We start from the raw sequence: 14,145 nt of genomic DNA on the forward strand, positions 1-14,145 counted from the left end.
TCGTTCTGATGGCACCCATTCAGTGATCATACAACAAACTCATCTAAAACTTCAAGGGATTCCTATGGATGAGTACATTTTCAGTTTTGGGTGAACTATTCATTGAAGTCTTGACAAACGATATACACAGACTCACAGTGCTGAAGCCTTGATATAGTTCAGTGGGGTTGATCACTGATCTTTTCTGTCTGGCTTTCTCTAGTGCCGGCAGCATGACCTCAGCCCACAGGGATGTGTGCAGTTGCACAATGTCCTGAATGTTACTGAAGAGGCGCACAGGTTCGACTTCACTCAGTAAACCACTCTCCTGCAGGTTCAGCAGGCCACACAGAAACAGCTGACGAAAGAGGAAGAGATTCTGATTATACCGCGCTATAAAGTTTCACATGTCACAAGACACATAAAAGTACCATAAATGCTGAAGTCAATGAGCACATGACAAGATAAATATTATATATTCCTCTCAACAAGACCCATTTCAATGGCATTCTACACACATTTGCGTAGATCTGTTCTGTCTGATCGTGTTCTCAAGCAAACATCAGCGGGCTCTTACATCAGTAATGACATGCAATTTCTTGATGTAGTCTGACTCCGTCTGCAGCAGTTCCCATATAGCCTCTTGCTGATGGCACTGACGTCTGGTTAAAATCTACAAATAAACAAAAACATGTAAAAACACTATATTTTACATGAACATACCAGGGTGGCTCTCTATTCATCAAAGAATCCAGAATTAAAAAAAAAGCATTATTAATAATAAAAAGAAATGTTTCTTGAGTATCATAACAGCATATTAGAAATATATATATATATATATATATATATATATATAGAGAGAGAGAGAGAGAGAGAGAGAGAGAGAATACAGTTTGAAAAAAGCTATACTATGGTCATGGGACAACATTGGCTGTTTTGTCTCATTTTGTGAATAGCTCTCTCATGTTAATGATACTGTGTATGGACTGTAGTCATGTGGATTACTTGTAGATTGTTTTGACATTTTTAGACTCACATTTTGACGGCACCCATTCACTGATCCCTTTTAAAAGGGTCTTTAAAACTTCAAGAAAAAATTTATTTCACAGAAAGTTAGGTCACTGATAATAAATGACGCTTATTTGTCTGGCTAACAAAAGTTTTGGGAGTTAAAGTGCCTCCAGACCGATCTGTCAGAAACTTAAGAGCGCAGTGTTGATTTTGCTTAAGAATAAAAAAGCACTATTTTGTTACTGTAGTTACATCTAGAAAATCATCACAACAAGAGCAATAAAACATTGATCTCCATGAGAGTGAAGGCCTAACACCAAAACATTAATGGAAAAGCTGTTATAAAACCATTCATAACTTGTTACAGTCATTAACCTGACGGAATTATCATCGGACATGAAGTCATATTATGTGGATCCACAATTTATTATAGGTTACAATGTCTGAATGAAACTATATAAAAATTCCCAAAGTGACAAAATCAATTATCAGAGTAGTGCGTTTACCTCAGGATTGTCCAAAAGCTGCTTCCAGCTCTCTTCTAGCTCCAGGTTGGGCTCCTCTTCCCATGAGTCTCTGTGGAACGAGAGCTGCGGAGGCATCTTGGGTAATCCGAGCATAGTATACGAGTACAGTTTACTCTGCAGCTGTTCCACGCGATCACACTCCTGACAAGAGAAATATAAATATTTTAATTGGAGAGAAAATCAAAAATTAATTCTTTACTAGTTTCTTTGAATAAATTAAAATAAAACAAAACAAATTAAAAAAATCCCAGTTAAAACATAAATCATTTAAAATTTAGACATCAGATCATTAATATGTACAGATGAAAAATTGAGGAGCATTTACATATATATATATATATTTTATTTTTTTATATTACATTTAAGAATGTTTCTTTTTTCTTAGGACTTTTAAAGATTAACTTGAAGTAGGAATTAAATAATGGTTCGAAGTTAATTAAAAAGAACAAAAAAACAATAGAGTTAATAAAAAAAAACTACTGACAAATAAATTAAATATTTAATACCATCAGATAATGATATGGTACTGATATATTTTGCATCCCAAGCATAACAAAATACTGTATTTATTTTACCCCATAATGTTAAAGGGATAGTTCATCCAAAAATGAAAAAAAAAATTTTTGGTCATATTAGACACAATATGATTACTCATATTAGACACAATATGATTATTCATATATTAGACACAATCTGATTACTCATATCAACACTATGGTTTATTGTTTTTAGCATGGGGTAAATCTCAAGGCACATTTAATGATCTCATAAGCAGCGGTCACCATTAAGCAGGCATTGTTGTCCATACCGGACCAACGTCAAGCTATTATGTGATATTTACAAAAGTGACACAGAGAGGAAAAGAGCCCTGCCTGAGCTTTAACCCCAACCTTACAATCCTGAGCCAGAGAGGGTGTCAACCAACCTAAATCTCTAGGGCATGCTAACAAAAACACACCAAAGGTCCTGCACGTGAGGGAAAACTGAGTGTGGACTTATAGGAAAAGTCTACTTGTACATTCTTCCTGTTTTTGGTTAGCCAATTTCACCCTTAAGTGGTGCAATACTTTAAAAAACTGATATCTCTTCCTTAGTGGTTACACACTCACTCAAGTGTGAAATGCAAAGGGCTTGCCAAGAATATGTAAGTGCTTGTTTAGCATATGAGAAAGTTACTTGCACATGTAAAACAACAACCCTTGGATGCTCACAGATGCTCACCTTCCCAAGAGAGCCGTTTCCTGAATTGGAGCTGAAGAGGCCACTGAAACGGCTGGCGGCACGGTTCCTCCAGCGGTCTGTACCCGTTATAGATCCTGGGAGAGAACCGCTCAACTGGGATATGGAGTCTTGATTGGGGGCGCTGGCATCGCCCAGAAACTCTGGCATGTTCTTTCGCCGACGCGTTTGACCCTGTCAAAGACAGCGAGTGAGAAAAAGACTAATAATAAATATTTACAAATATTTAACAACAATAATAATAATATAACATGTAGTAATAATAATAATACTTATTACTTAAACTATTCATAGTACTATTGACACACTTAACCAAAATGTACTAATTTACTATATTTACTAATAAACTTCTGATCACCTTTAGGACAAAACACTGGCAAATATTTATTAAAAACAATGTTTAATATTAATTTAAATATTATTTTTTATTAATTAATTAATGTTTTCATTAATTAAAAGTTATTATATTATATATTTAAAATATATAATGAATTAGATAGATAGATAGATAGATAGATAGATAGATAGATAGATAGATAGATAGATAGATAGATAGATAGATAGATAGATAGATAGATAGATAGATAGATATGTGTGTGTGTGTGTGTGTGTGTGTTAATTCTGTATAATATAATTTAATTCACACCTTCAGGAAAAAAAAAAATGGGCAGAAATGTTGCATTTCATTTATTTATTTAGAAAAGCAAACAAAACACAGAAAAACGGAATAAATCAACAATGTAGCAATAGTCATAGAGGAAACACTTCCGTCATACAAAATTAGACAAGTCCAAGCAGCCACCTTTTGTGAAATAGTCAGCCTAAACTTTGGAATTTTAAGTGCCAGACATAGCTTGGCTTTGACAGGTAAGGAAGTGCAAGCAAAACACTCAGGACATTTATACATAAAGACAGGCCTGTTCTCAGACACTCTCTGTACGTTCAGGGACATCTTTCACCTGAGGATGGGACAACACGTGTGTTAAAAATGAAAAAAAAAAAAAAAAAACGCTGACCTTAGGGAGCACATTCAGCTGTCAACAGGTGAAAAGGCCATCTGGGTTTTGCCAACATTCTCTGCTCAGAAAGGTTAAAGCATTAGAGACCTGACTGACAAGAATCATCAAACCCTGTGACCCGAGCCAGTGAGAGGAACCCTATGGCAACAACAGGAAAAGAGGCAAGGCATGTCTCGGAAAACAGGGGAAAGGCTTTTCCCTGTTCACGACAATGGAAAGAAATGAAGAATGCATGAGTGTAGTGGGGAAAGCCACTCAATGTCCCTCGGGGCTCATTACTTGGTCATTGTGTTCTGATGATGCTGTTCTTTTCAATGGAAAATGCCATTTCAATGGGTTATTTTTCATCAGAGAAATATCTTGAAGATCTTCAGGCCAATTCATTCGCCAGTGTTCTGTGCCAATGCCAGTGTTTCTTAACAGACAGAATGTTCTGTGCCCAAGATGGTCCTCATGATGAAGACAAAAGGCAATTTGTTGCTTACCCAGATCGATAAACATTTCTAGATCAGCTCAATATGTTCTTAGCTTTGATCAGAGAAATTCATTCACCAGATCGCTGAAAAGCAATGCTCCCCTACTTGCTGCATTTGACAGACCATCCTGGTTGCAGAAAACTAATTAAAGTCATCCTTCAAAGATGACAAGCCGACATTATCTTGGTCCTTGTCCATCCGGAGAACCTGTTTGACTCATTTGTTTTGTCGGTTTTTCCCTGAGGAACACAAAGTCAACAATGCCCCTTGACAGCACATGATGATATTATATTATTATATTTCCAAAAGCTAATCACAGAGACTACTGTGTACACTTAACAATGCCAAAAAAGTAGATTTTAGCTCATCCGCTAATAAAATATCTTTTAAAACAAGTACAAAACTATTAATTTTGTAATGTTTTTTAAGATATGTGGGAATTTGATTAGAAAGAGTAACACAAGCGCTGCAGGCATCATTTTCTCCCGTCCATTCCCAGACAGACTCTCTTTGAAAATTCATATTTGATTAAAACTGGCATGAACCTTGCAGATGAAGCCAAAGTGTCAATTATAGAAGACAAGCAATAATAAGCTCACCGTAGATGTCAGAGGCATTTCCAAGGCAGTCCACAGCATTGCACGGCATCAAAAGAGAGCCAGGCCCATGCTGCTCCCAGAATTAATCTCTTACAACCTGCTTCCCTCTTGTACCATCACAAATGCTACATTGATGTCAAAGGACTAGTGCATTCAAATCCCCTTCTACAGGCTTGTCGGTTTGCACATATATGTGCATGCGAGTGAACCTGAAGGAGGCTGAGAGGGCTGAACTGTAGACTGCTGCATTGCTGAGGAGGGCTGGCTGGGTGTCATAGTAACTGCAGAATCCTGCCCTCCTATTGTTTGAGCAGGAAGAGAGGGGAAAGGAGCAAGGGAGGAGGAGGAGGAGCTCCTTCTGCTACCTCAGCTACCTCAAACAACCGATCCTAGCAGCGGCTCGCTTTCTAATCAACAGTACTGAACGAGTGACATGAGCGGACTGCAAAACAGTGTTTATTGCACATCTGCTGTGAATGCAGATGGTGAAAGCGAATATCAGTGCTGGGCACCGTACGGCTGCTTGATGTATGTGGCCCAGTTGGCATGCATTTTATCAAAGAGGACAGAGTGTTTAAATGTTCAAAAATACATAAATATACAGTACTGTGCAAAAGTCTTAGGCCACTAGTATTTTCACCAACAAAATTGTAATAATCCAGTTATATTTCTGAGAGTCTGACAGCAGCCAGTGGTCCACACAGAGATCTGATATCACCATCATCCAGTCTGTCTGGAATAACATGAAGATACAGAAAAAACTGAGACAGATTAAACCCAGAAAAACTGTGGCAATGTCTTCAAGACATTTCAAGAAACCTACCTGCAAAGCTAGCTGAAAAACAATGCGCAAGTGCACCTAGGACAAAAGCTTTTTTTAATGCATAGTGTGGTCACACCAAATGTTGATTTCATTTAGTTAAGTCAATAGAAGTTAATTAATAAAATCTATTTATGGCATTATTTTTGATGGCAACCTCACTTTACAGCATTTTTACACAAGTGCCTAAAACAGGTTTCTTGAAGCGTTTCGATCTCTGTGTGGAGCACTGGCTGCTGTCAGACTTCTTGTGCAAACAAAAATTAAAATACTAGTGGCCTAGACTTTTGCACAGTACCTTTTTGTCTGGTAGGACAGCTTGGTCATTGGTTGAGCCAGTATTGCCATGTCAGAATAGTCAGGATAGTTCATAAAAAAAATGTACTCACCCTAACATTGTTCCAAATATGTATATAAGAAGATATTTTGAAAAATGTATGTTTTATTTTTGGCATTTGATATCATTGTGGACCCCATTGCCTCTCTTTATACACTCTTAAAGGGATAAGTCACCCAAAAATGAATTATTTTTGTTATTAATTACTCACCCTCATGTCGTTCAAACCCTTAAGAACTTTATTCATCTTCTGAACACAATGTAAGATATTTTTAATTAAATAAGAGAGCTTTCTGACCATTCACAGAAAGCAATGGAACAACCATGTTCAAGGCTCAGAAAGGTAGTAAGGACATCATTCAAATAGTCCATGTGACATCAGTGGTTCAACCTTAATTTTATGAAACTATGGGAATACTTTGAGTATGCAAAGGATACAAAAATAATGACTTTATTCAACAATTTCTTCTCTTCCGTGTCAGTCTCCACTGCTATTCACAAGAGTACCGCCGCCATTCACAAGAGCTATAGCAGAGGAATGCACAAGCATGCATCATGGTACTTTTGTAAACGCGCAAAGAATTATCACATGGAAGTCGTTATTTTTGTTTTTGTTGCACACAAAAAATATTATCGTAGCTTCATAAAATTAAGGTTGCATGCCCATGTCCATGTCACATGAACTATTTTAATGATATCCTTACTACCTTTCTGGGTCTTGAACATGGTAGTGGCATTGCTGTCTATGCAGGGTCAGGAGGCTCTTGAGTTTCACCATTAATATGAATTTCACCATTAAAAAAATACATTAATTTTCATTCAGAAGATGAACAAAGGTCTTACAGGTTTGTAATGGCATGAGGGTCAGTAATTAATGACAGAACTTTTGGTTTAACGGTCTCTTTAAAAATAAAGGTTCCAAAAGGGGGTTTTCGCAGCAGTGCCACAGAACGATTTTTGGTTCCCTAAAGAACCATTCAGCAAACAGTTCTCAAAAGAACCTTTTTTTTCTTAGTGTGAAGAACACTTTGATAACCTAAAGAACATTTTTCTACTCTATAGGACCTTTGTGCAATGGAAAGGTTCCATTGATATAAAAGGTCCTTTTTTTATATAATTGTGTTCCACAGAAGAAAAAAATCATGCAGATTTGGAATGACATGATGGGTGAGTAAATGCAGAATTAAAATTTTTGAGTGAACTGTCATAATGTACTTACAGACACAAACTTCATATAGAAAAATACTCCGATAAGTGTTAAAAATGCACTGTGAATATAAACACGCTTGGGGTCCTGTCCGCTGAGGCACAGCAAACAATTCTTCACTTTGTGACAAATCCAAAGGTAACTTAAATGACTGTGACTAATTAGGTTCTTGCACGATTTGCATAACTGCCTAATTTACATTTTGCTGAGTGTCTAATGGTCAAAAACCAACACTGAGATCAGGTAAAGAAAGCAAGACTGGTACAGACTCTGCTGAGCTCTCTGTCCTCCTGATAAATCTTAACAGTATGCTAATGGATATGTTCTATCTGTTTTATGTTATATTGAAAAATATGCAAAGTAGCTGGCCATGTTGTGTTTAAAATGCACGTTATTTCAAGTATAAGCACTTTTGCTCATGCGATATTGCTAGGGGGACATTGCCTGGGTGTTGCCTGGCCTCGGATCGAAAATTTTAATGTAATGATCTTCGATCACTCTTGCTTTATGACATGGTGTGCCATCATGCTAGAATGCACGAATCATAACCAAATCGCTCATGGATCGTTGGAAGAAGTCGATCTTGCAGGACGTTTTGAGACCATTCTTTATTCATGGCAGTGTTTTTGGACAAAATTATGAGAGAGCCCACTCCCTTGGTTGAAAAGCAACCCCACACATGGATGGTCCCAGGATGCTTCACTGTTGGCATGTCACAGGACTCATAGCGTTCACCTTTTCTTCTCCGAACAACTGATTTTCCAGATGTCACAAACAGTCAGAAGGTAGCTTCATCAGAGAAAATAACTTTGCACCAGTCTTCTGCTGTCAAATCCTTGTACTTCCTGCAGAAGTTCAGTCTGTCCTTGAGGATTTTCTTGAAGAGAAGTGGCTTCTTTGCTGCCCTTCATGACACCAGGCCGTTGTCCAAAAGTCTTCTCCTCACTGTGCGTGCAGATGCTCTCCCACCAACCTGCTGCCATTCCTGAGTAAGCTCTGCACTGCTGGTGACATGATTCTGTTGCTGACTCTTCAGGAGGAGGTGGTCCTGGCACTTGCTGGACACTCTGGGACGTCCTGAAGACTTCTTCACTGCAGTGGAACCTCTGTCCTTAAAGTTCTTGATGATCCAGTCAATGGTTCTTTCAGGTGCAATATTCTTCGTAGCAATTTCATTGCATGTGAGGCAATTTTGATGCAAAGCGATGATGGTTGCATGTGTTTCTTTGGAGGTAACCGTTGCTAACAAGAACACAATGATTGGAAGCACTTCTTCCCTCCATCAGTCTGCTCTTACAATCTATTGACTAGTACTCATTCACACTTTCACATGTGCTGCTGATATGATTAGTCAATTAATGTCAGGATTAAAAAAACAGTTAAATTAGTTTTTTTTTTTAAGTTATTTTTTTTGGCAAATTAAGCATTTTAGCAATTATTTAAAAAGCATCTAATAACTCTACACAATAATCTAGAAACAATGTGAATGATCACCACAACAGCTTAAGCAGCAAACTTTGCAAAACACAAAATGTATGTCACTCCTAAAACTTTTGGACATTACTGTAAAAAACTGTTAGGCCAGCAAAAGCATTAAACTTTCCAGGTTGTTCTGTACATAGTTACACATTTACCCAGATTTCCCCAGCAAGTAACACACCTCTAATCATATGATACTGCATAAAGATAACAAAACAGATAGTTTAAGTTTCTATTTCCCACAAAAGATACGGACCTTATGACATTAAGAGAATAAAACGTTATTAATCTTATATAATATATATTAATTTAGTTATTTGGAATAATATTCCACTGTATAAAAAGATGACTGACCATTGTCACTGTAAAAGGAATATGCATATAATTTAATGAACCCTTAATTATCCTAGCTATTTTTATAGGACCTAATATAATATTATAAAAACATGCTGTCACATGAAGTACATTTGTTTAGGTTACCTCATTTTGTTTTCAGAGAAAATAAACCACAATCTTCTCCTGAACTTACAGGATTTGAGACAGATATTAAATGTGCATAATGCAGAAATACCTTGATCCCTTGTTTAGTATTTCCTGAGGTATACGTTTGGTTGTTAGGAGGGGCTGGTGTAGTAACAGGCATGGGGCTCAGAGGTGGTGTGTCTCCAGCTTCAAAGCGTTGTATTCGAGCGGCCACCAGTCCTGTAGTATGTGGCCTGTGAACCCGGGGAGGCTCATTCAGAGGACTGTAGTAGATCAGCATTCCACCTGGAACCTCTGGGAATGTTAACATGTTGGGCACATTCCATGTTCTCTGACGGAAATTCAGCATTTCCACGCTGGCATGGGTTACACTATGTAAGAGACGTAATGGTCCGGATGGAGTTGCTCCAGTAGATCTAATACAAAAAATACCTTCACAATGATTTAGTCCTCTTCAAATTTCCTGTAGTTTTGAGTCATGGTTGAAAAAAGAAACATAATGGACGATGACTGCACTCAAATTCGCTTCAAAACTCCTTCAAATTTGCTCTTCTTTTTCTTCTCTATCTTCCTGTGTTGTTCCACATGTATATCTCTCTGCTTCTGCGTCAGTCTTCTGATACGACCTTTGACCTTGGTGCCAATGCTATTGGAAGGTGGAGCGAAAGCCACTCTGCCACTCTTACTGGCCACTCTGTTATGCTTTGTGCTGTCTTTCTCTGAGATGACACACTGCTGCCTCTCCAGATGGCATTATCTTATCATTTCTCTATGGCTTGACAATCACTTTTATGGCTAGTTATGTAAGCCTAACTGGTTACCACACATCTGACTTCAGTACAGTTAAAGAAAAAACACTGCTGCATTACATTATATCTTCAGAGCAAACTTCACATGTTACAAATCACAGAATAGGTATGTATGGGGACCAAATGAGTACAAATACATTTTGCTGAATTTCAGAATCAAAAAAAAAATCCAAATTTCAGTTTCCTCTTAAAAAAAAATCAAAATTAGGTTGTTTACAAAAAGGGACCAGTCTTTCCCACTAATTCCACAGAATTTTCCATCAGGAACATCCCGGGTGAAATCAGTTAACCATATGCTCTTCTGAATGCTGATGATGCAGACAGAACTGTTGGACAGTCACAAGGAAATAAAATCTCATGAGCTTTGAACTTTGCTCCTGTTTGATACCGTATGCAAATGCTCTATGGGAACTGGAGGTGGCTGATTTCAACACAGGCCTAAAAACTCATACAAATTTCACAGGATTAAAATTTGCTGTATCAAAAGGTCATGTGTGTTTACTTTATTGGGAAGGTTTCTTTGTTTGATTTTGAGTTTGAATGCTCAGGCTGGCACACGTTGCTTATGTGGAAGTTGAGGCAGTGCTATCAGGATTTCCAAGACACATCCCTGTATTCAAACAAACTCAACCATGACAGTATCTCTGATATAATCCAAAAAAATGGTTTAGACTTGCGGTCACTAACTGAGAGTTATACCAGGAGTAAGTGACAGGAGGCAACAGAACATTGTCATAAAACAATGAATCAAGTCATTCACATGGTTTGCAGTAAGTGCTTAAAAACATTGACTTTGGAAAAACAATTTTTTTTGCAATTATGTTTTAGAAAACATATTTGAACAATGGGTGGAACTGCTAGGTTTCAGATGAAAGCAATCATAAATAATACACTCCTACAATAACAGTAAAAAAAAAGATGAAGGAAAGGTAACTGGATGTGATAGAATTGCTAAAATGAACAAGAGAGTGATCAAGAGAAAGACAGACTGTGGCTAGTTGTCCCCTTCTTTACTCCAGAGGCACATACACTACTGATCAAAAGTTTGGGGCAAGTAGGTTATTTTTAGGAAATTATTTATTCAGCAAACTGATCAAAAGTGACAGCAAAGACTTTTACATTGTTACAAATAATTATGAAAAATGTGTTAGACAGAATGTTTCTTGGGCACCAAATCAGCATATTAGAATGAATTCTGAAGGATCATGTGACACTGAAGTCTAGAGTAAAGATGCTGAAAATTCAGCTTTGCCATCAAAGGAATAATTAGGTTTTAAAGTATATTACACCAGAAATTGTAATAATATGTCACAATATTTTCTAGCAAAGGCAACCTTGGTAAGCATAAGAGACTTCGTTCCAAAAATTAAAAAGCCCAAACCTTTGAATGGTAGTGTATCCTGACAATAAATAAATAAATAAATAAATAAATCAGTTAATACCCAACAGATAAAAACACATTGTGGGGCACAAAATCACACTAAATAACTGTAGGGTAATTTTCCACCATGGAATCTGTTATTAAGGCTTTTCAACTAAAACTTAAACAGTAAAAGAAACAATACAATTCAACATACAAAAAAAGAACAAAGCCCTTGTGACAACTAGCCCCGGTCTTCCCTATATAAAGAGTGACCTACCAGGCTAACTAGCAGGTCTGCTGCCTCTCGGCGTCCCAGAGAGCCATGCTCTGCTCGGTCAGTAGAGGAACTATGTGTGCTGGAAGACCTCATGATAGGCAGACTGAGAGAACGGGGGTCTTTCACACACCTCTCCACTCTCAGCTCCTCTCCTGGTCGAGCTGCACACACACACACACACACACAATTTTCGCAATTGTAATAATGCCACATGAATTTATCTAACTTCTGATACTTTCTCCTGTTGATTAATAATACAGAATTCACCCACAGAATTATACATCACTGGACATTTTAATTCCATTGTAAGGTCAGACTGCTCTTTGGATCATTCTTAAATCATAATGAGATTCTAGAGAATGTTATGCTTACAGCATAACATTTGATGGGGGCTGATGTATTATTTTAATAAATATCTTTTATTGCATAAGATATTTTTCATTAGAAAACTTATAAGACAGGCATTTCCTCGAGCTCAAACAGTTAAGCATGGTGCTAGTAACACCAAGATCATGGCTTCCATTCCCAGGGAATGTATGAACTTTATGTAGGTTGCGGTGAATAAAAACCCATGCCAAATGCATAAATGTAAATGTAAGAAATGCAAAAGTACAAAGTTTTATGACCATTTCAAGTGTGAAAGTCAAAATCATATAACATTTTTCCTCATGCTGTTACAGCCACTTCTATATCATGACAGATGATGGGAAAATGATGCATCGGTATAAAATTCTCCTTCCTTCTGATAAAATGCTACATTGATAATCACTTCTCCAGCTCATTAAATAAATTTTTTTCAAACTTTCACTCAATCAAAATCCATTCTGTCTGTTTATATAGATTTTGAATTTACTTTATATATTACTACTGCAAATATATATGATCTTTATCAAATATTAGCTGAGCACAAGTGTTACATCTCTATTACAAAATATATACAAAAACAAAAAGAGTGAAGAGATGCAATCAATGCTCTAATATTTACACGAGTTCTGAGATACAGTACTTCTGTTTAAGCAGGGCATTACCTCGTACTCTGAGGTAGTGGCCGCCAAAACGGTAGGCTTCAAATCCCAGTGAAAGTGGGGTATTGGACTGATCTAGGAACAGGTTGACCTGTGACAGCTCAATGCCTTTTCTTTCAAATACAGCTCCCAGGACTTCTCTGAAACACAAAGATAACAGGTCAGCTAACCATGATTCTAAATGCATTGATTAGTTCAGTGCACCACCTAGGGGTTCAACCACAAAATCACCTCAATGTTTTCTTCTTCACAGCTGGGACGATTTCCATGCTGATGTCAATATTGAGGTCAAACTTCAGAGTAAAGCACTCCTTGCTGGGGTCCTGCACAGCCAGCTTAAGCTTTAGGAAAAAAACCTATCAGTTATCAAGAATACAAACTACCACTAAATAATCAGACAACGAAATGCAGTAGGACTGCACTGACTCAGAGGTACATCAAGTTTCAAAATTTTGCTTGCAAAACTAAATCATTTGTTTGAGACAGAAGACTGGTACACAGGCTTAATAAAAATCAGATCTCTAATTCTTCTCTTACATCTGTGTGTCGGCGTCTGGTCTTCTTAACCAGTTTCATTCCTCCACTCCAGCGATCCCTGAGAAGCAAAAAACTAAATAATTATATCAATAATGAGGAATGACTGAACCCACAATGAATGCCAAGGTCTCGATTTCCCTAACCATAATCCAGTTTAACCAAGCACAGGTATTTAAATTAAGTAATTGACATTCTTTCCAGCACAAACCACCCACCCCTCATATTATAGATCGCACCTTGTTTAAAAAAGTCAGCGTAATGTACCTGGCATAACAAGGCACTACTGCCCACCACAGAAAATAAGTGTCAAACTGAGTTTTGCTAAAACAAGATTAATGTTTAAATTTTCTATCAAACATAGAAGCAGTAATACATGAATGATGCAAGAGGATGAAAGACATTTGGGGAGCAAAAGCATTATAACATGGCCTAGGTGCAGAAGAGTTAATTTTAGCATTTTAAACAGGTGATTTCACCGATGTTGTGTTGTTCTGGTAAAGTATGCCAGATTGAGGTAGTCTGCTGCATCCTCTAGAACTTCAAAACTAGAATTTGTACTGTACAAACTGAATTAGTCCAAACTTCTATTTCCTAATTTTAATAACTCAATTCTACTTATTACAATTAATTTACACTTTTCCAATTTGTGATTAGAGGGTTTAAAAAATTATTTTTACTCACCAATAGTAATTTCTACTTGATAAAATAATGCAGATCTTGATGATGTATAGAATGTTTTAAAATACACATTTATTTTTAAAAGATTTAAAAACCCTTTTATCTTGAACTAAAAAGAAATATGATCTGAAATAATTTCAAGCCATTCTGGAAGTGTGCTTAGGCCCTCTAGTGGGTCCCGGCCCCCTGTTTGTTACCTTATTTGCATATTTATTTTAGTGATTTGCATACTAATCTATTTTAGTAGTCATAATTCATTCTTAGTGAACCCCCACCCCCC

The 14,145-nt window shown here is 37.0% G+C and overlaps 1 protein-coding gene across 4 annotated transcripts in view; it reads right to left on the bottom strand.

Annotated features, from left to right (window-relative positions):
* LOC132126129 (pleckstrin homology domain-containing family G member 5-like) overlaps nucleotides 1-14,145 on the bottom strand; it is a 40,416-nt gene that overhangs the window by 5,688 nt on the left and 20,583 nt on the right. For 3 of the 4 annotated variants that reach the window (XM_059537193.1, XM_059537196.1, XM_059537195.1), the window contains 8 exons: nucleotides 13,188-13,245; nucleotides 12,882-12,973; nucleotides 12,654-12,790; nucleotides 11,626-11,786; nucleotides 2,739-2,930; nucleotides 1,497-1,658; nucleotides 557-652; nucleotides 137-337 (listed from right to left, as the gene is read on the bottom strand). In XM_059537193.1, the coding sequence (XP_059393176.1) occupies nucleotides 137-337; nucleotides 557-652; nucleotides 1,497-1,658; nucleotides 2,739-2,930; nucleotides 11,626-11,786; nucleotides 12,654-12,790; nucleotides 12,882-12,973; nucleotides 13,188-13,245 (1,099 nt within the window). Of the gene's footprint in view, nucleotides 1-136; nucleotides 338-556; nucleotides 653-1,496; nucleotides 1,659-2,738; nucleotides 2,931-9,264; nucleotides 9,875-11,625; nucleotides 11,787-12,653; nucleotides 12,791-12,881; nucleotides 12,974-13,187; nucleotides 13,246-14,145 lie in introns of those variants that run through there. The other variant, XM_059537197.1, reaches the window with a different exon arrangement.

The sequence above is a fragment of the Carassius carassius genome, chromosome 44 (genome assembly GCF_963082965.1).
Source record: "Carassius carassius chromosome 44, fCarCar2.1, whole genome shotgun sequence".
NCBI classification, from domain to species: Eukaryota; Metazoa; Chordata; class Actinopteri; order Cypriniformes; family Cyprinidae; genus Carassius; species Carassius carassius.